This window comes from Pelophylax lessonae (assembly GCF_965119305.1).
Source record: "Pelophylax lessonae genome assembly, chromosome: 10".
NCBI classification, from domain to species: Eukaryota; Metazoa; Chordata; class Amphibia; order Anura; family Ranidae; genus Pelophylax; species Pelophylax lessonae.
The window spans coordinates 42,437,046-42,456,334 of record NC_138777.1 but is presented as its reverse complement, the minus strand read 5'-3'; the positions used below and the strand labels follow the sequence as shown (position 1 = coordinate 42,456,334).

The following is a 19,289-nucleotide window of genomic DNA, read 5'->3' as shown; positions in this document are numbered from 1 at the left end:
CAGTCCTTGTACTTGCATTACCTGTGCTCCCCTTGCAGCTCCTTGCATCTGCAGCTAGTAAGAATACTGAATACTTTTGGTATGGAGAAGCACATGACCTGCGTCCCTGTGGCAGTACGTGGGCATAAGTGCTGTCACATGACCTGGGGAGTGATGTCAAAAATGTCCTGGGTTGCAAACAGAGCTGGACTCAGCACTGACTGTGGATAAACAAAAATCTGCCAGGGAGCACAGGTAAGACACGTATAAAGGATTGGCTATGGAGTGGCTATGGCGTCACTCGTGTGTGTGGTCTCCCAAGCCCCACCCAATCCCCCATCACTGGCTGTGATTAACAGCAACAGGAGCCAATGACAACTGCTGCCGTATCAATGAGGAACGAGGACAGCCAAGAGAGCCTCAGCTCTCGTGCACATTGCTAGATCGAGATCGGGCTCAGGTATGTATCCCGGGGGGGTCAATTTTTTTTTTACCTTAGTGCAAAGAAAAGTAAGAAAAAAGGAAAAATAAAACCTTTTGCCTTTACAGTAACTTTAACCATTTCCTATCTTGACAACAATAAAGAAGGAAGAAGAAGACGAAGAAGATTCGGCTACACTTTAACTACAGGATCAAGAAACCAGGAATGTGACAACCTTTTACTGGGCTTAGTGGATGGGTGGAGCCAGGACCCATGGTGAAGACGCCTCATTCACACCATAAAGTTTTTGCTTCGATGCAAGCATTTTCGGGGCGTGGGGTTTTGTTAAGTAAGACATGAAAAATGCACAGAGCTTTTGCACTAGATTGTACTTTATCTGTGTGTAGGAATACAAATAAGATTGCATTGCAACTCACCATACACTTGCAGTGCATAATGGCCATGCACAGTAACACAAGTTATAACTTGCAAAACGGTGTGAATAGGCCCTTACTGCTGCAACCCTAAAGTATGAAGCTGGCGGGATTTTCAGCACAACTGAGTGCACTCAATACTGTATTACTAGTATGGGGAACTGACCCTGTAAATTTAAAGTCATTATAAAGGTTTAAGTAGATGTTACATATCGGCAGGTTTTTGGGTGCCTGAAGCACTATAGCATGACAACTTTTAAGCTGTCCATAGATGGCTGCACAATTTTTCCACATTTGATGCTCAATAGGCAGAAATCCATTGTTCCATATTCAGTCTGAATGAAGGATCATTAAACCCCAGCAGGGCTTTTTTCCTCAGTACTATTAGTCTGCCCAGACTGATCTTGTGTCTTTTTCATCTCCATACCTTTCACCCACGTGTAGGAGAAAGAGCCTCCAAGTACCATGAGATTACTGGTCCACCACAACACAGTCTTCACCTGCTGGTAGTAAAAGACGGCCAGCACAGTCTGAGCACAAGCCTTTGCCGTTCCCGAGATGTTGTGAGTCAGGGGGCTAGTGAACTTAATCTGTAGTCCTGTGACGTACCCTATAGCAAAGCCGAAAACTCCCCCCAGAGTCATCATACCCCAAAAGTACAAAGAGTTCAGCTTGTCAAATGACATGAGGGTGCCAACCTCTCCGAACACCAGCAGCAGGGGCAGGAAGAGGACGCAAGCATTGACATTGTTGTAGAAGGTAAGGCGCCAGATGCTGCCGTCCACGGCAGGAAGGACCTTTTTGGTGTAAATGGCATTCAGGGAAACGCACAGGCTGGCCAGGACGCCATAAAATATTCCAGCCCAGGACAAGGTGCCTTCTGCACCCTCTTGATCTATGCCGAGCCAGAAGCCACCTGTGGAGGCAAGAGGGTGATCAAAGATAAGTAAAATCAAATTACTGAAATGCTAATACAAACTGGAAACAATAAAACTGTGCTAAGGCAATCAAAAGCACTTTACCTTAAAGCGGAGTTCCACCCTGGGAATAATTTTTTTAATAAAAATACCCCCGGGACAGTCAGGGCTAGTACATTCCACAATGGATAGCCTCTGATCTGTCCCAGGTTGCACTTACCTTTTAGGAGAAATACTTACCTTGAAAAAGTATTCTCCAGCGCTGCCATCTCAGGTGTGGGCAACTTGAAGCCAACGCGATCCTCTTCTGCGTCCTCTTCCGTCTTCTTCGGTCCCACGATGCACTGCACCGCCCCGCCGTCACTTCCGGTGCGCACGAGTCATCCCTCCACAGCTTCTGGGCATGCCCAGAAGCTGTTTAGAAGGGAATGAGGCGCACGCACCGGAACTGACGTCGGGGCCGGTGCAGGCGCATTGATTCCTGGGAGCGATGACGTTCAGCTCTCAGGAATCATTGCAAAGCCAGGAAGTGACGACGGGCCGTGGCTGCCGAGGGGAGGAAGAAGGAAGTAAGGCAAGTATATTTTCTTCTATACGAGGGAAGTAAAAAAAAATAAATTGCGATTATCCATTTGTTTTTCAGGTGACCCGGAGCGAGAAGATGGAGGTAAGTATAAATTTAGGGTGGAACTCCACTTTAAATTACCTCCCAACCGCCATTTAAAAAAACAAAACCACAGGGTAGTAGACGTTTTTTTCTGGAGTGCCAAGATGGAACGGTTTGCAGACAGTGTACAGCCTTGGCCAAAAGTTTGAATGACACAAATATTCATTTTCACAAAGCCTGCTCCTTCAGTGGTTTTTAGATCTTTTTGTCAGAGGTTACTATGGTATACTGAGATATAATTACAAACATTTCATAAGTGTCAAAGGCTTTTATTGACAATTGCATGAAGTTTATGCAGAAAGGCAATATTAGCAGTGTTGACCCTTCTTTTTCAAGACCTCTGCACTTCACCCTGGCATTCTGTCAATCATCTTCTGGGCCACATCCTGACTGATGGCAGCCCATTCTTGCATAATCAATGCTTGGAGTTGGTCAGAATTTTTGGGTTTTTTTTCCCGTTTAACCACCTCCTTACGATTGACCACAAGTTCTCAATGGGATTAAGGTCTGGGGAGTTTCCTGGCCATGGCCCCAAAATCTGGATGTTTTTTGTTCCCCGAGTAACTTAGTTATCACTTTTGCCTTATGGCAAGGTGCTCCATCATGCTGGAAAGGGCACTGTCTGTCACCAAACTGTTCTTGGATGGTTGGGAGAAGTTGCTCTTGGAGGATGTTTTTGTATCATTCCTTATTCATTGCTGTGTTTTCTTAGGCATAATTATGAGTGAGCCCACTCTCTTGACTGAGAAGCAACCCCACACATGAATGGTCTCAGGATGCTTTACTGTTGGCATGACACAGGACTGATGGTAGCGATCACCTTTTCTTCACCGGACAAGGTGTTTTCTGGATGCCCCAAACAATTGGAACGGGGGATTGGTCAAAACAAATTACTTTACCCCAGTCCTCCGCAGTCCAATCCCTGTACCTTTTACAGAATATCAATCTGTCCCTGATGTTTTACCTAAAGAGAAGTGGCTTCTTTGCTACCCTTCTTGACACCAGGCCATTCTCCAAAAGTCTTAACCTCACTGTGCATGCAGATGCACTCACACCTCCCTGCTGCCATTCCTGAGCAAGCTCTGTACCGGTGGTGCCCCGGTCCCGCAGCTGAATCAACTGTAGGAGACAGTCCTAGGGCTTTCTGGACTTTCTTGGGCGCCCTGAAGCCTTCTTCATAAATGCAGTGGACATGTATATGGGATTAAAGCAGAGCTCCACCCAAAAAGGGGAAGCTTTGCTTGTTTGCCGCCTCCTCCTCCCCCTCCGCTGCCACATTTGGCACCTTTTGGGGCAGTGGGTACCTGGTTTTGACATGGCGCGATCAGCCGGAAGTTTGGTCCCCCCCTCCTCGTTCCCCGCCGCCGGGCCATTCACAAAGCGCAATGTGCTTTGCGCATGCACATTAGGGAATCGGCTGAGAAGCCGCAAGGCTTCACTGCCAGCTTCCCTTAGTGGAAATGGCAGTGGCAGCAATCGACAGCCGATTGAAAATATGGCTTGGGTGAAGACACCGCTGGATTCGTGGACAGGTAGCTGTCCTAATATTAAAAAGTCAGCAGCTACAATATTTGTAGCTGCTGACTTATTTTTTTCTGAAGGAGCCTAGAGCTCCTCTTTAAGTTCATTTTCTTGGCAAAGAGGGACTTTGCAAATAATTGCAATTCATCTGATCACTCTTCATAACATTCTGGAGTATATTCAAATTGCCATCATAAAAACTGAGGCAGCAGACTTTGTGAAAATAATATTTGTGTCAGTCTCAAAACTTTTGGCCACGGCTGTACAGAGCCGATCTGAGCAGTCATTAGAGCGATGACAAATGTAAACGGTACTGCTGATTACATCCAAGGGCTGCCCCTTCATTCCACAACAGAGGAAGGAGGAACTAATGGATGAATGATCACCTATGAGCTCCACAGCAGTCAGCAGAAGATTGAGTGAGGAAGAGAGACTGATTGTGGGATCATTTCTTAACCCTTACACCTCCCTCTCCTCTAAATCTGATCTCCACCCTGTATGTAGTAAACTGTGTAGTAACCCCTTCATCTCCATTCTTCCACTATATAACCTATGATGCTGCTGTATTGCACCATTACCAAGCTCCATGTTTAAAGTGGAACTCCAAACCACCTCTCAGGTGGCTCTTCTACCCCTTTGGCACCATCATTATGGCACATGTGCAGAAGTACCAAAGAGGTCTACACAGCCTTTGGGCGTTGGCAGGGCCGGTCAGCACGTGCAAAGATGAGGAAGGTTTGGGATTTCTATGATAGCCATTTTTGCAAATGCCCAGGAAATCCTCCAAGTGCACAGATGATTGGGGGAACCAGCGCACGCGTAGCTGTGTGTGCCACAGGGCTCTCTTGGGACTCGAAGCCCTGCGGCACATCTGTGCCTGTGCAGATGGGTAGGGCAGAAGGAAATCCGGCCTAGGATTTTTTTAAACGTAAAAGGGAGAAGGTCTTCTTTAACCTCCTGATACCAGCATGTTTCCTCATTTCCAAAACATTGGGGCAAAAAAGAAAGTCACCTTAGGGTGTCTACTTTCTGAAAAGGGCTAATTTCTGTGGTTTTTAGTACCGTCCTGGCATTTATATTTTCTAATATTTATAAGGCCCCTTTCACACTGATGCAATGTGGTTTCTCTGCAGTGTAACGGCTGGTTTCGTGCAGGTAACCCATGCTTTGCTTTCGACTTCCATTAGATGGGGTGTAAAAGCATACCAAAAATCCAGGGTTGCATTCCTTTTTATAGTACAATAATATAGTACAAAAAATACCACCAAAATAAAGCTTTACCAGTCTCAAAAAATGATAAATAAACTGATACTAAAGTCTTTTTTATTTTTTGTTTAAAAATAATAAACTTGTCATACATACCTGCTCTGTGCAGTGGTTTTGCACAGAGCAGCCCACATCCTTCTCAGGTCCCTCCCTCCTGCCAAGTGCCCCCCACAGCAAGCAGCTTGCTATGGGTGTGCCTGAGCCAAGCCACTGCTTTGTGAGTCCATGCAGACACAGAGTCGTGGCTCGGCCCCGCACCTTCTCTATCCTCATTGGCTCATTGACTGACAGCAGCGGGAGCCAATGGTGCTCCACTGCTCTCAGCCAATGAGAAGGGAAAAGTCTGGAACAGCCGAGACACTAGTGCAGTGATGGCAAACCTTGGCACCCCAGATGTTTTGGAGCTACATTTCCCATGATGCTGAACTACACTACAGAGTGCATGAGCATCATGGGAAATATAGTTCCAAAACATCTGGGGTGCCAAGGTTTGCCATCACTGCACTAGTGTAACATCGCTGGGTCGAGGTGGGACTCAAGAGGGGGGCTGAGGGGTCCTGCTGCACACAGAAGGTTTATTATCTTAATGCATAGAATGCATTAAGATAAAAAAAACCTTCTGACTTTAGAACCACTTTAACCACTTGCCCACCGCTCACATGGAGCGTACTGCGGCAAAGTGGCTCGTTACCGTCCAGCGACGTAGACCTACGTCGCTGGACTCCTCCCCCTGTAGGCGGCTCCCGCGCGCCGCCGGAGGCGCGCTCCCGCTGTTTTCATTCACAGCGGGAGTCGGACCAGGGGAGGAGCGGCGGCGATCGCCGCTGCTCTGCCCCGATCGTCGGGGAATCGAGTGAGGAGATCCGCCTGCCTGTGTAAACAGAGTGGGCGGATCTCCTAAGTGACAGGGACTGACAGATCGGAGTGTTCAGCATAGCTGGACATCCGATCTGTCCTTCTGTCACTCAGTCACCTCCCCCCCCACACGTCAGTAAACCCCAGGCATACATTAACCCCTCCCTCTCCAATAAAATTAACCCCTTCACTGCCAGTGTCATTTTTACAGTAACAGTGCATATGTATAGCACTGATTACTGCAGTAATGTCACTGGTACCCCCAAAAGTGTCAAAAATGTCAGTCAAGGGTCCGATCTGTCCGCCGCAATGTCGCAGTCCCGCAAAGAAAAAAAAAAAAAAAAAAAAAAAAAATCGCAGATCACTGCCATTACGCGTTAAAAAAAAAAAAAAAACACCAAAAATGACAGAAATCTTTCCCGTAGTTAGTAAACGCAATAACTTTTGCACAAACCAATCAAAATACGCTTATCGTGATTTTTTTTTTACCAAACATATGTAGCAGAAAACAAAATTGGCCAAAAATTTTAAAAAAAATTTGATTTTTACATTTTTTTGGGGGGAATTTCATATAAAAAAAAAATGTTAAAAATATTGTTATTTTTTCAAAATAAACGCTATTTTTTTGTTTATAGCGCAAAAAGTAAAAAGCGCACTGGTGATCAAATACCACCAAAAGAAAGCTCTGTTTATGGGAAAAAAAAGGACGTAAATTTCGTTTGGGTACGGCGTCGCACGACCGCGCAATTGTCAGTTAAAGTCGCACAGCGCCAAATCGCAAAAAAGTGGCCTGGACGCAAGACAGCAAAATCCTCCGGTGGTAAAGTGGTTAAAATGTTGGATGCCAATGGTCACCAGGGGACAAGGTTCTGTTGCCAAATGGTCACCGCTGGGGGGGGGGGGGCAAAGAGTTTCGGTTGCATTGAAACCTCAGTGTTGCATAAAAACGGTCACTGGGCAGAGAGTCCTATCACCAAATGGTCATCAGGACAGAGAGTCCCTGTGTCCACAGTCATTAGGACACCCAGCATTGGCAAAGACATAAAAACCCAACAAAGACTCCAACCCCTGAAAAAAATAAAACCTTCATCTTTAGGCCCCTTTCACAGGCGGACCGTTCAGTTCCGCCTGTCCGTTCTTTTTTGTGGATCTGAACGGTCCCCCCATGCATCCCTATAGGGTATCGGATGTCAGTGGAGACATGCCCGCTGACAGCCGATCCGTCAAATCTGGACAGATGGAAACCAGTATTTTCCATTCGTCCAGCGGATCGGATGAAAATGGACAGACGGTCCGTTCCCATCCGATTTCCCCCATAGAGATGCATGGGGAACTGACAGCTGTGTCTCCGCACGCAGCGCAGAGACACAGCTGTCATCTTCCTGCTCAGCGGGGGATCGGCGGGTCAATCCCCCGCTGAGAAAAACTGAGTCCATCCGACGGACGGAGTGTGTGAAAGGGGCCTAATACACACACACGGATATAGAGCATACAAAAAACAAATGTGAGCTCTTGCAGCAAGGCTTACCTAGGATGACCCCGCAGGACAGCAGGGCGTAGAGGGACGTGGTCTGTTTCAGCAGGATGTAGGACAGCAGGACGTTGAAGACGGTACTGAGGCACCGGCCCACCGTGTAGAAGGCCACCCCGAGGTGTTTGAGGCACAGGTTGTTGAAGGTGATCATGCCGATGAAGACGACGGAGAGGGGCAGCACGCTGCGCAGGACTTTGAGGTCGAAGCGTATTGAGGGGAACTCCAGCACCTGGGTGGGGATGACCAGGGTGAGCAGGCCAAGGGCCTTACACAGGAGGACGGTGACCAAACACTGGTAGAAGGTGACGAAGAGTGGGGCGTCCAGCTTGAGGGATGGGCTGTCCAGCAGGTACTTGTTGAGGAAGACCATGGTGATGGAGACAAACCAATAGAGCGTCACCACCATAGCAATCTTCAGCGCTGTGACCAGGAAGGGCTCCCGGGCCCCCTTCTCCACATCTCCTTCCCCTTCTAGCGCCATCCTCAGGATGCTGGAGCGTTTCAGAGTCCTGTACATGGTGAACACAGGGAAGGTCAGCACACATGGGACACACACAGAGGAGGAAGAAGGAGGAGAGGACACAGCAAACAACGCAGCAGCTCAGGCATACAAAGTAAAAGAAGCAACAGAGAAGAAAGTCAGTCCTCCTCACCCAACCCCCGACACCTGCCGGGACACCTAAACCGTGAGCGCCCTCCCCCGGACACTTATTTCTACTGTCAACCCGCAACTTGCTTCCGGGTTTGGCGCGCAAAGATGACGTTGCATGTCGCCTCCACGTAGCAGCGGCGGCCATGTTTTTGGTGGATAGTCGTTTAGTACAGTAAACTCACTGAATAAAATTAAAAATATTGCAGCTTATTAGTCATTCAATGCGTAGCGGCTTGCTTTTTCTCTTTATTTAGGCTTTTATTCATTTATTTTCACCTGGTGGCCCTTGTCCTAGACCTAGGGTGACAACATAACTCCCAACTGTCCCTCATTCGGAGGGAGTGTCCCTCTGACTAAGTCTTTTTTATAAAAAAAAAAAAGCTCTATAAAAAAAAAAAAAACATTATTAAACTATCATGTGCCTTTTAATTCTACTAAATGTTTTATATAGGCTCTCATTTATTGTATTTTTCTTTTCTGAAAAGCCAATATGAGGAAATAGGAGGCGTGAGAAATAAATATATTTTTGCTTATGCTTCGCAGCCAAGGAAGCCGCCATCTTAGCCTTGGTTTGATCTGCAGTTGCTGTGGTGCTGCACATGTCAGACATCCCAAGTCTCCGGCGACTTGTGGGAGTTTCCCCGCCTTTTGGCCGGCGGCTCACGGACACCCGCAAGTGCCGCGCGATCTCCCGGATGCCGCGGGAGACTTAGGATGTCTGCAGTCAGTGACGCTGCTTCCTGTGTAGTTCTGGCTCTTTCACAGGCGGAGGGATATGAAATGCACTCCTCCTCCGCCTGTGACAGGAACCATACAGGAAGCAGCAGCTCTGCTCTCTACTGCAGCCGCTGCTTCCTACAGCAGTACCCGCCAGCAGTGCCAACAGTACCCACCAGCATTACCCGCCAGCAGTAACCACCAACACTACCCGCCAGCAGTAGCCACCAGCAGTACCCACCAGCAGTCTGCAAAATAACTATAAAAAGGTATGTGCATTAGCGTGTGTAAATTGTTGCAATTTAATAACTACAGTAGTTGTGTTTTGTCATAATACGTCATGTCCTTGTTCATACATGTATGAATAAGGACATTACATTTTCTGGCTGCCTAAGTCATATGTGCTAGGAGTGCAATCAGCCCCCAGCATATACCTGTAAATATCCCAACATGTGCAGTGTTTTTGACTCCCGTCACCATGACCACTTCAAATCACTGAAGTGATCATGGTGATTAGTGTTCTATTAAAGAGGTTGTAAACCCATTCAATTTTTTTTTTTTTTTTGCAACCTGAAAGAGAAACACATAATGAGCTAGTATGCACCTCTTACTAGCTCATTATGAAATACTTACCTTAGAACGAGCCCCCACCGTGCCGCCCGCATACCTGTATGACGGGCAACATGTCCAGTCGCCCGTCTTCTGGGATCGCGGTATCCGGCCATCTGATTGGTCGGAGCCGCGGTGACGTCACGCGGGAGCTGATGGTCACGGCACGGGGCTCTGAAGGAACGGCACCAGCGGCCGTTCCTTCAGAGCGCATGCGCCAGTGACGTCACTGGCTGCATGTAAGGTAAATATCTCCTAAACGGTACATGTTTAGGAGATATTTACAGTACCTATAGGTAAGCTTTATCATAGGTATAACTATAGGTAAAAGTGTCAGAGGAGGGTTTACTTCCTCTTTAACCACTTTACCACCGGAGGATTTTGCTGTCTTCCGTCCAGGCCACTTTTTGCGATTCGGCGCTGTGCGACTTCAACTGACAATTGCGCGGTCGTGCGACGCCGTACCCAAACGAAATTTACGTCCTTTTTTTCCCACAAACAGAGCTTTCTTTTGGTGGTATTTGATCACCTGTGCGATTTTTACTTTTTGCGCTATAAACAAAAAAAGAGCGTTTATTTTGAAAAAATAACAATATTTTTAACATTTTTTTATATGAAATTCCCCCCAAAAAAGATGTAAAAACCAATTTTTTTAAAAATTTTTGGCCAATTTGTTTTATGCTACATATGTTTGGTAAAAAAAAAATCGCAATAAGCGTATTTTGATTGGTTTGCGCAAAAGTTATTGCGTTTACTAACAAAGGGAAAGATTTCTGTCATTTTTGGTGTTTTTTTTTTAACGCGTAATGGCGGCGATCTGCGATTTTTTTTGCGGGACTGCGACATTGCGGCGGACAGACCGGACCCCTGACTGACATTTTTGACACTTTTGGGGGTACCAGTGACATTACTGCAGTAATCAGTGCTATAAATATGCACTGTTACTGTAAAAATGACACTGGCAGGGAAGGGGTTAATTTTATTGGAGAGGGAGGGGTTAATGTATGCCTGGTGCTTACTGACGTGTAGGGGGGGAGGTGACTGTGTGAGTCATGGACAGATCGGATGTCCAGCTATGCTGAACAGTCTGATCTGTCACTCCCTGTCACTATGGAGATCCGCCCGCTGTGTTTACACACAGCGGGCGGATCTCCAGACTCGATCCCCGACGATCGGGTAAGAGCAGCGGCGATCGCCGCTGCTCCTCCCCTGGCCCGACTCCCGCTGTGAATGAAAACAGCGGGAGCGAGCCTCCGGCGGTGCGCAAGCGCCGCCCAGAAGGGGGAGTGTCCAATCACGTTAATACTACGTGGCTGGACGATAACGAACCACTCTGCCGCAGTAGTATTACTGTGAGCGGTTGTAGAGTGGTTAAGGACATGACATTTTCTGGCTGCCTAAGTCACATGTGCTAGGGGTGCAACTATCCCCACGCACATAACTGTAAATATCCCAACATGTGCAGTGTTTCTGACTTCTACCACCATGACCACTTCAAATCACTGAAGTGCTCATGGTGGTTAGAGTGTTCCATTAATATCCCTCAGAAGAAGTAAACTGGCGCGAGGAGTGCCACCTCGATAAAATGAGTTTATGCAGGTTAGGATGCCTAACATGCGATCAGCCATTTGATGGCTTGACAGTTTGCAAAAGTGACAGTTATTCACAGAATGTCTTGAATGTAACTCTGCTAAAAAACAATTGAATTGATGGGTTTAGTTCCACTTTAAACCCTCAGATTTGTTCATTTCCCAAATCAGTTACATTCAATGCATACCTGTCACTTTTGTTTGTGTTCTCAGCCAACCTGTCAAGCCATCCAATGGCTAACCACATGTGCAGCACAATGGCAACTGCAGATCAAACAGAGGCTAAGATGGCGGCTTCCTTGGCTATGAAGGATAGGAGCATATACCACCCAATTGTTTGAGATGGGAAAAAGGGACATCTAATTGAAAAAATATGTAGGCATTGGACACACACCCTTAAATGAGAATTTTACAAAAAATGATTAGTTAAACACACAAGTGCTTTTCTTAGCACTATTATTTCTTCATACAGGCTTTTGAAATTAGCAAATGCAGCAATTTAGAAATTGGATGAAAGGTTTAGCATTGGGAAACACTTTTTGAAAGCTAAATAGTACATTTTATATACAACTATATAGATCAGACCAAAATGAGGGACAAATGAGGAAAAAGGGGACTTTGTTCCAAATCAGGGACAGTCCCTCGAAATCAGTGACAGTTGAAAGCTATCTTAATATACTGAAATAAATTTGTAGATATATACAGGCATGTGAAAAGTCACTTCAATATTTAGTTTTAGATGAACACTGTAGTACTCATAATTTGTTTACAAGGAAATACTCTATGCCTTCAGAGGGCCTCTTACAAGCACATATTTGACCTGGGGCTATAGCTATAAAGACGTAGCAGTGACTGCAAGGCCCTCTTTTTAAGTGGCTCCCCACTACCCCTTGCTTTACACAGCATAGACATACAAAAAAACCTGTAGAGAAAAAAAAGATAATATTCTTACCTATAGGCCCCTTTCACATGGGCTTTCTGATCCGGTCCGCCTGTCAGTTTTTCAGGCAGACCTGATCGGATGCTCCATGCAGCCCTATGGGGCAGTGGGTGTCAGCGGAGATATCTCTGCTGACACCTGCTGCTATCCGATCCGATCCTGTCTGTGAAATCCGGACGGATGGAAACCCTATTTTCCATCCGTCTGGAGGATCGGATAGGATAAGATCATATGAAAAACGGACAGGCGGTCCGTTATCATCCGATCTCCCGTAGAGGAGAGCGGGGATCTGACAGCTCTGTCTCTGCAAAGTAAGCGGAGACAGCTGTCATCCGCCTGCTCAAGGGGATCGGTGGATCAATCCCCGCTGAGCAAAATTGAGTCCATTGGGCGCACCGCCCGTGTGAAAGGGGCCTTACTCTGGCTGAAATCCGGGGACATATTTTTTTTTATTGGCAAATGGTAAATTCTTTTATAAGCATATTTTCCTTAAATTATTTATGCAGTGTATGTGTTTATATAATGATTGTATGATATATACATTATTTCTCACATTTCTTCCATGAGATATATACTGTATTTCCCTCTCTCTCACACATTATATATATATATATATATATATATATATATATATATATATATATACACACACACACCATATATCTCCCTCTCTTTATATATACTGTATCTTCCTCTACCTATATGCTGTATTTCCCTCTCTCTATATACTGTATCTATATGTAGCACCCTTGTCCTAAACAGGGCTGCTAATACATTTAGTTGTGCTAAGTGGTAGCTAGCCTGGCTAATTTTTAGTCTTTCTTATCATTGGATTTCCCTCCTAAGCCTGGTTTAGCTGCGTTTCTTCCTTTAGTCAATAGGTGGCACTGTTACCTTTGGCATTAGTGTGATGATGAATTACAGTGAGTCAGGTTATGAATATGTATACTTCTCTCAGCCAATCACACTGGTCACTGAGCATGCTGGGAGATGGTATGCATTTGGAGGAAGTCAGGTGATCTGTGTCTTTTCCACCCAGACCGGGTAGGTGTGTGGGGAATAGGGTTGCCACCTCATCCCTTTAAAGCAGGACACACATTAATTACACAGGTTCTGAGGCTGATTAATGTGGTAATTAAACTCACTTGGTGCCTTATATTAGCCCCAGAACCTGTGTAATTCATACAGTATGTGTCCTGGATTAAAGGGATGAGGTGGCAACCCTAGTGGGGAACAACTGCTGCTGGGCAGGCCTGAAGCCTAGGGCTCTTTAAGGGAGAGCCTGCTTACTAGCTGAAAACTATACACATACACACACACACACACACACACACATACACATATACATATATATATATACACACACACACATACATACACACACACACACACACACACACACCCTGTAATTCCCTCTCTTTGTATAGTGGATCTATTTCTTTTTCTCTTGGGACCCCCCTGGGCTCTCTGTACCTCAACAATGTGGTTATGGCTCTCTGCCGGTCACATGTAGTCTCTCTGCAGGCTGCAGCCAATGGTCGGTCATGGTGTGGCCCCTAAAGCTCCTCCCCAAGTGTCAGTCTGGGCCCCGTCCCCTCCCTGCTCCTTTCTTTCATTCAGAAGAGCAGCCAGCACAGCCATGTGTGTGCTCAATCACTGTGCGCCACTCAGGGGAGATCAGGGTAGAATTGGCACTGCAGGGGGAGAAAGGCAGTGACCGCAGCCTGGAGTTGGGCCATAGTTGCCAACTTTTCAAAAATATTTCCAGGGACAGTTTGCAGCACAGCTATCAATTACTTACCACACCCACTTCCCCGAAAGCCCCGCCCACTCTGCATAATTAATCTCCGCCTACTTATCAGATTATAGGGTCTACTCAATAAAGAGAGAATTACAGGAAATTGAAAAGGGAATTTCAAACTTAAGGCCAAAGTAGCAGAGTTGGAATAATTCTCCCATTCAGCTGCACTACTTCTGCCTAAAGTTTAAAGTTCTCATCACAATTCCCTGCAATTCTAACGTGTCAAATGTGCTCAGGTGTGACCATAGAAAAAATGTAAATATAAATAATGTGTAAGGTGTAAATAAGTACGGTAAAACCTAATTATACTATCTGGTATAATTAGGTTTTAATGGTGCCAGGCGGCAACATTACGTAACTGCGCATGCACCCGCCCACCCGACCGAGCTTGTACGGGCTTTCCTAAGCCCAGCAGGCGTTGGAACGACGCATGCGCAGTTACAATGTCGGCCTGCAACCATTTTTTTTACGGGCAGCATGATTGACTGGTGCTTGCTGGGACAATGTAAATTACCCGGGACAGGCTCCTCTTTGCTGGGACTGTCCCTGCAAAAACGGGACAGTTGGCAAGTATGGTTGGGCCCGGCAGCTCCGGCCCACCGGGCAAATGCCCATTGTGCCCTATGACCAGTCTGGGCCTGCAATCCGGGTATAGACTTGGTCCGGGGACGGTGTCCTCAGTCCGGGGACTGTCCCCAGAAACAGGGGACGTCTGGCCAACCTATTCCATAGTGCAGAGGGCGATGTCATCTTCCCGCTGTCTGGATCCCAGGGAATGGTGAGCACAGTGCTGGGAGCATCTTCAATATCCCCCAGATCTCCTTGGAAAGAGGTTCATAACCCCTTCACCTAAGAGCCGGGGTGAGAGCCAGTGGAAAAGTAAGCATAATATTTCAATTCCCCACCTTCTTTTTCCAAGGATGCACAGCATACTTGCACCCTACTAGATTACACTTCCCCAGCAATAACAGGTTCAGCCTCGCAGTCTCTGGTCACCACCATCTACTTTGCCACTTCTTCTGGATCCCACGTTGCTCTTTCTTGGCCATTGATGGTCACAGATGATGTAGGTCGCGCACATGCCCACAGGAGTTGAATTGTCTCCATCACTCACCTCCATTCTTAAAATCTGTCAGGGTAGGACACTGTGCTGCATGTCTAGTGGGCATTGTACAGAAAAAAAAAAATGCTAAAAACATGAAGAAAAAGTTTTTGGTAGAAGAGACTAATATTAAAAAAAAAATCTACCTATTTTTTTTTTTTTTCAAACTTCAGTCCTGCTCTAAGGTGCCTGTAAAGGAAACCAGTACTAGTCTTTACTTTTCCATGTACAGTTCTAGTTGCCTGGCTGCCTTTGTTTTTGATACTTTATCGCTGAACTACAACAAGCATGCAGCAGGTGAAGGCAGACCTGATCTACACATCAGCTCTGGTCAATGACTCAGAAAATACTAAATTAAGTGGAGCAACGTACAAAGGTGCAAGCTAGAATATATTTATCATTAGTTAACACATCCAATTTTCGATCAATGTGTACAGTAATTGTACGGAAATAATTGACCAAATCTGGTGAACGTAGCTGGAAGGGTCACATACACTATGTCACTTCTTCTGTTACTTTGTAGCTACATTTGCCTTTGTGGTTTGAAAATTTTCATACGAGCTAAAAGCGGTTATAAACCGCTGCAGTAAAAAAAATAAAAAAATAAAAAGCTTTCCTCTGAAAGACAATTGCATAATGTGCTAGCATGCATCTCATACTGAAATACTTACCTAAGAACAAAGCCCTCCAGCGGCGCGCTGTCACTGCTGACAGGGCTTCTCCCTGGTCTTCCTTCCGGGTTCGCTGACTCTGGCTGTATGAGTGGCTGGAGCCGCAAAGATGTCAAACCCACACGTGAGCATGGGAGCCCTGGGTTCCATCACGGTATGCCGGACCTTCAGAGTGCAAGCTCCGGTGACGTCACTGGCTGCATCCAGCATAAATATCTCCTAAACCAGCACCATTTAGGAAATCTTAATTTTACCTACAGGTATGGTTGCCGCCCCATCCCTCTAAACACAAACACATATGAAGTACAAAAGGTTCTGAGGCTTATGGTTTTAAAGGGATGAGGTGGCAACCCTACCTACAGGTAAGCCTTATTATAGGCTTACCTGTAGGTAAAAAAAAAAAAAAATCACAAAGCAGACTTTACTATCGCTTGAATATCTTTTTCAGTTACATCATAATACGCATCTTCGTGGAAAATCAGATGGTTGTTTGTCTAATTTTCCCATAGTGTCTACAGGCAGTCCTTGAGTTACAAATATCTGACTTACAAACTCCTACTTTCAAATGGAGGGAGACAACAGGAAGTGAGAGGGAATCTACCCCTAGGAAGGGAATTCACTCCTGGAAGAGTTATTAGTCCCCTTTCACAGGGGCTTTCCGATCCGGTCTGTCTGTCAGTTTTCCAGGCGGACCTGATCGGATTCTCCATGTACCTCTATGGAGAAGCGGATGTCAGTGGAGACATGTCTGCTGACACCCGTTGCTATCCAATCCCATCCTGTCCGTGAAATACGGACAGATGGAAACCCTATTTTCAATCCGTCTGGAGGATCGATGAGAACGGACAGGCGGTCCATTTTCATCCGATCTCCCATAGAGGAGAGCGGGGATCTGACAGCTCCACCTTTGCAAAGTAAGCGGAGATGGACCTGTCATCAGCCTGCTCAGCGGGGATTGGTGGATCGATCCCCGCTGAGAAAAACGGAGTCCGCCGAACGCACCGCTCATGTGAAAGGACCCTTATGGGAAAAAAGGTGTCTCCGCTGAAACTTTATCACCAATCCTTGTTTCCAAAATCCCCAAATTTTCAAAATCCAATTTTCACAGGGACAGAAAAGTGAGGCGAAATCTTCTGATTCTTCAGTAAAACAAATGTTACGGGGGGGGGGGGGGGGGGGGGTTAAACCTTCCCTATGCATCCAAAAACATTTTTTTTTTGCTGGAGTTACAAAAAAAAAAAAAAAAATGTACCTGTTGCCCCGACAAATTCAACTTAACAACAAATCTACAGAACCTAGCTTGTTTATAACCCAGGGACTGCCTGTACTAGGCTTTATACCTTGGAGGGGGGGGGGGGGGGGTTAAGTACAGTATATGCAAATATGAATATGATAAAAAAAAAAAAAAAAAAACACACTCTTTTCTTTTTCTACAGCAATAAAACATTATAGCCAAGGTGTGTATAGAGATATGAGGCATTCGCCTATGCTGCCACAAGCCAATTGGTCTCAGACCCCTGTGATCCCTGATGCTGCTCTAAACATGTACGCTCGGCTTGGTTGATCCTCCATGTTTATGCGACTGAATTTAAACTGGGGTAAAAAGACACAGAACATAATGGCAATACGTTTTTGAGCATGCCCAGGGCATTTCACTCATAGGGAGGTTGTGTTCATTTGGGCTGGTGTCTGCCCAAATCTATAGATGTGAAATCTCTGCTCACAATATAATACTTCCAGCTAAAGAAATGTAATAAAAATATTTATAAACTATAATACTTTCAGCAGATGGAGAGCCACGGGGTACCTAAAGTCTGATGTAACCTGCTCCCCCATCTATGGACCCCTGATCCCTCTTACCTGTGACAAATCTGGAGGTCTCTAAGAAAGCTAGCTGCAAATACTGACTCCACAACTCCAACGTCACCACCAGGAAGAGATGTATTCAAGGTAGTCACGCCCCACACTTCTCACTAATTGTCTCTAGTTCCTTATCACACAACAGCTCGGGGAACAGGTTTACCACGTAATTCATCCATAAAGCTTCACCCTTACTACACCGAACCACCCACATCTCAGACATACAGTTGCAAGAGACATTTTAATAGAGCACATTCTACGTACGCATTACGCAAGACGCAGAGGGTTTTCCTTCTGTGTTATGTTACAGAGGGGCTGTCACCTGTCAACATTCAAATCTGTAGAACCACATAGCAAGCTGAAAAGAACATTGCTGCCTAAGGCCCTGTTCACACCTGAGTCTATTTCAGCTCGTTAAACGCTCATCTCTAAAGTCTCAAAACACCCAACAAGCAAAATACTTTTCATTGCAATGGCCCCTGTTCACATCTGAGCGTTTTGTCTCCTGAAGCAAAACACCTGAAGCTCAAAAAGTACATGAGCGTATTTTTTGGCAAAAAAATGAGATTACAAGTGTTTTTGTTAGATGTCAATGCCTAATTCCAAACTACGGATTGACCCATTGACAGCAAAGCCGAAATATCAAGGGCTGATATGCACTTTCCCTGATATATCTGAATCGGCCCCTGAGGTTACCGATATTGCCGATATTTCGGGAAAGTGCTGTACCGGAGTGATGCCTGCAGCTAGAGGCATCACCCCAGTACCGGCGTCCATATCCGACAGTCGGCTATCTTGTAATGACAATCGATGCGGCTGAGAAGCCACTCGGCTGTCATTACAAGGAGCAGGAGGGGATGTCCTCCCCTCCTGCCACCTTCCGCAGCTCCCCCGGGTCTCCTGTCCCACCGGGAGACCAAGGCAACCAGCCTGCACGGCCGCCGAAGACGTAATCAAAGCCGCATTTGGCTCTGACCGGGTCTCCATGCAAAAACCCAGAAGTGATGTCATGAGTGACATCACTTCCGGGTACTGTCTGGCGCCAGATAAAAAAAAAAATGACAGCATTCAAAACAGCCAAACTTGGCGTTTTGAATGCTTTTAAGTGCAGAGGAGGGGTTTGGGGTCTTTTAGACCCCCAGATCTCTCCACAAAAGTACCTGTCAAAAAAAAAATTAAATGTACAAAAATATCAGCCAGTATCGACAACGAAAAACCAATATCGGTCGATCACTACTCCAAACACCTGCAAAAAATGCCTGGAAAACCCCCCCAAAAAAACACCTGAAAAAAGCCAGAAAAAACGCCTGAAAACGCTACGCTCAAGTGTGAATGGAGCCTAAAGTTGAACTTTGGGGAAAAAATACATATGTGATCAATCAGGGATCTTTAATGCTGTATCTCTTTTGCATTAAAGTTCTTGTAAATGATCACCTTGTAAAACAACCCATTCAATTTAAAATTGAAATGAAAGGCAAAACATTTGTGTATAGATACAGTATAAAAAAACATTTTAAATATCTTTTTTTCCCCCCTTTTTTAAATAAGGGATCATATTCCCTCTGTTTTCAGCTGCATAAGAAGAGAATCAGCAGCACACTAATCTTCCCAGTGAAAGGCTGTGCAGGGGGGGGTGGGGTCAAGACAAGTCTGATCATTGGAGGAAAGCAGGCTGAGTTTCCAGCACAGCTACAGAACTGACCACAATGTGTTCTTCTGCTTAGTGTGGTCAGTTTTTAACAGGAAAGCAGAAG

General features: G+C 45.8%; 1 protein-coding gene and 1 long non-coding RNA gene across 4 annotated transcripts in view; one reads left to right on the top strand and one right to left on the bottom strand.

The window, feature by feature from the left end:
• Nucleotides 1-19,289, top strand: part of LOC309565207 — a 1,884,446-nt gene that overhangs the window by 314,300 nt on the left and 1,550,857 nt on the right. The gene's annotated exons all lie outside the window — the stretch shown is intronic.
• On the bottom strand, nucleotides 693-17,608 carry SLC35C1 (solute carrier family 35 member C1). 3 transcript variants are annotated; one of them, XM_082269966.1, is made up of 3 exons: nucleotides 17,536-17,608; nucleotides 7,589-8,103; nucleotides 693-1,750 (listed from the first exon to the last, which is right to left on the bottom strand). In XM_082269966.1, exons 2-3 carry the CDS (start codon nucleotides 8,073-8,075, stop codon nucleotides 1,185-1,187), a joined length of 1,053 nt encoding a protein of 350 aa, XP_082126092.1. In that variant the 5' UTR covers nucleotides 8,076-8,103; nucleotides 17,536-17,608; the 3' UTR covers nucleotides 693-1,184. The 3 variants fall into 3 exon arrangements, with proteins under 3 accessions (XP_082126092.1, XP_082126091.1, XP_082126090.1); XM_082269965.1 differs by lacking the exon at nucleotides 17,536-17,608 and adding an exon at nucleotides 8,248-8,326; XM_082269964.1 differs by lacking the exon at nucleotides 17,536-17,608 and having other exon boundaries at nucleotides 7,589-8,241.

Bases quoted from the DNA above. Each gene is read 5' to 3' on its own strand.
- SLC35C1 (XM_082269964.1), bottom strand. From the start codon at position 8,111: ATGTACAGGACTCTGAAACGCTCCAGCATCCTGAGGATGGCGCTAGAA. The intron at 1,751-7,588 runs GTAAGCCTTGCT...TTGCCTCCACAG, and splicing joins GTCCTGCGGGGTCATCCTAG to GTGGCTTCTGGCTCGGCATA.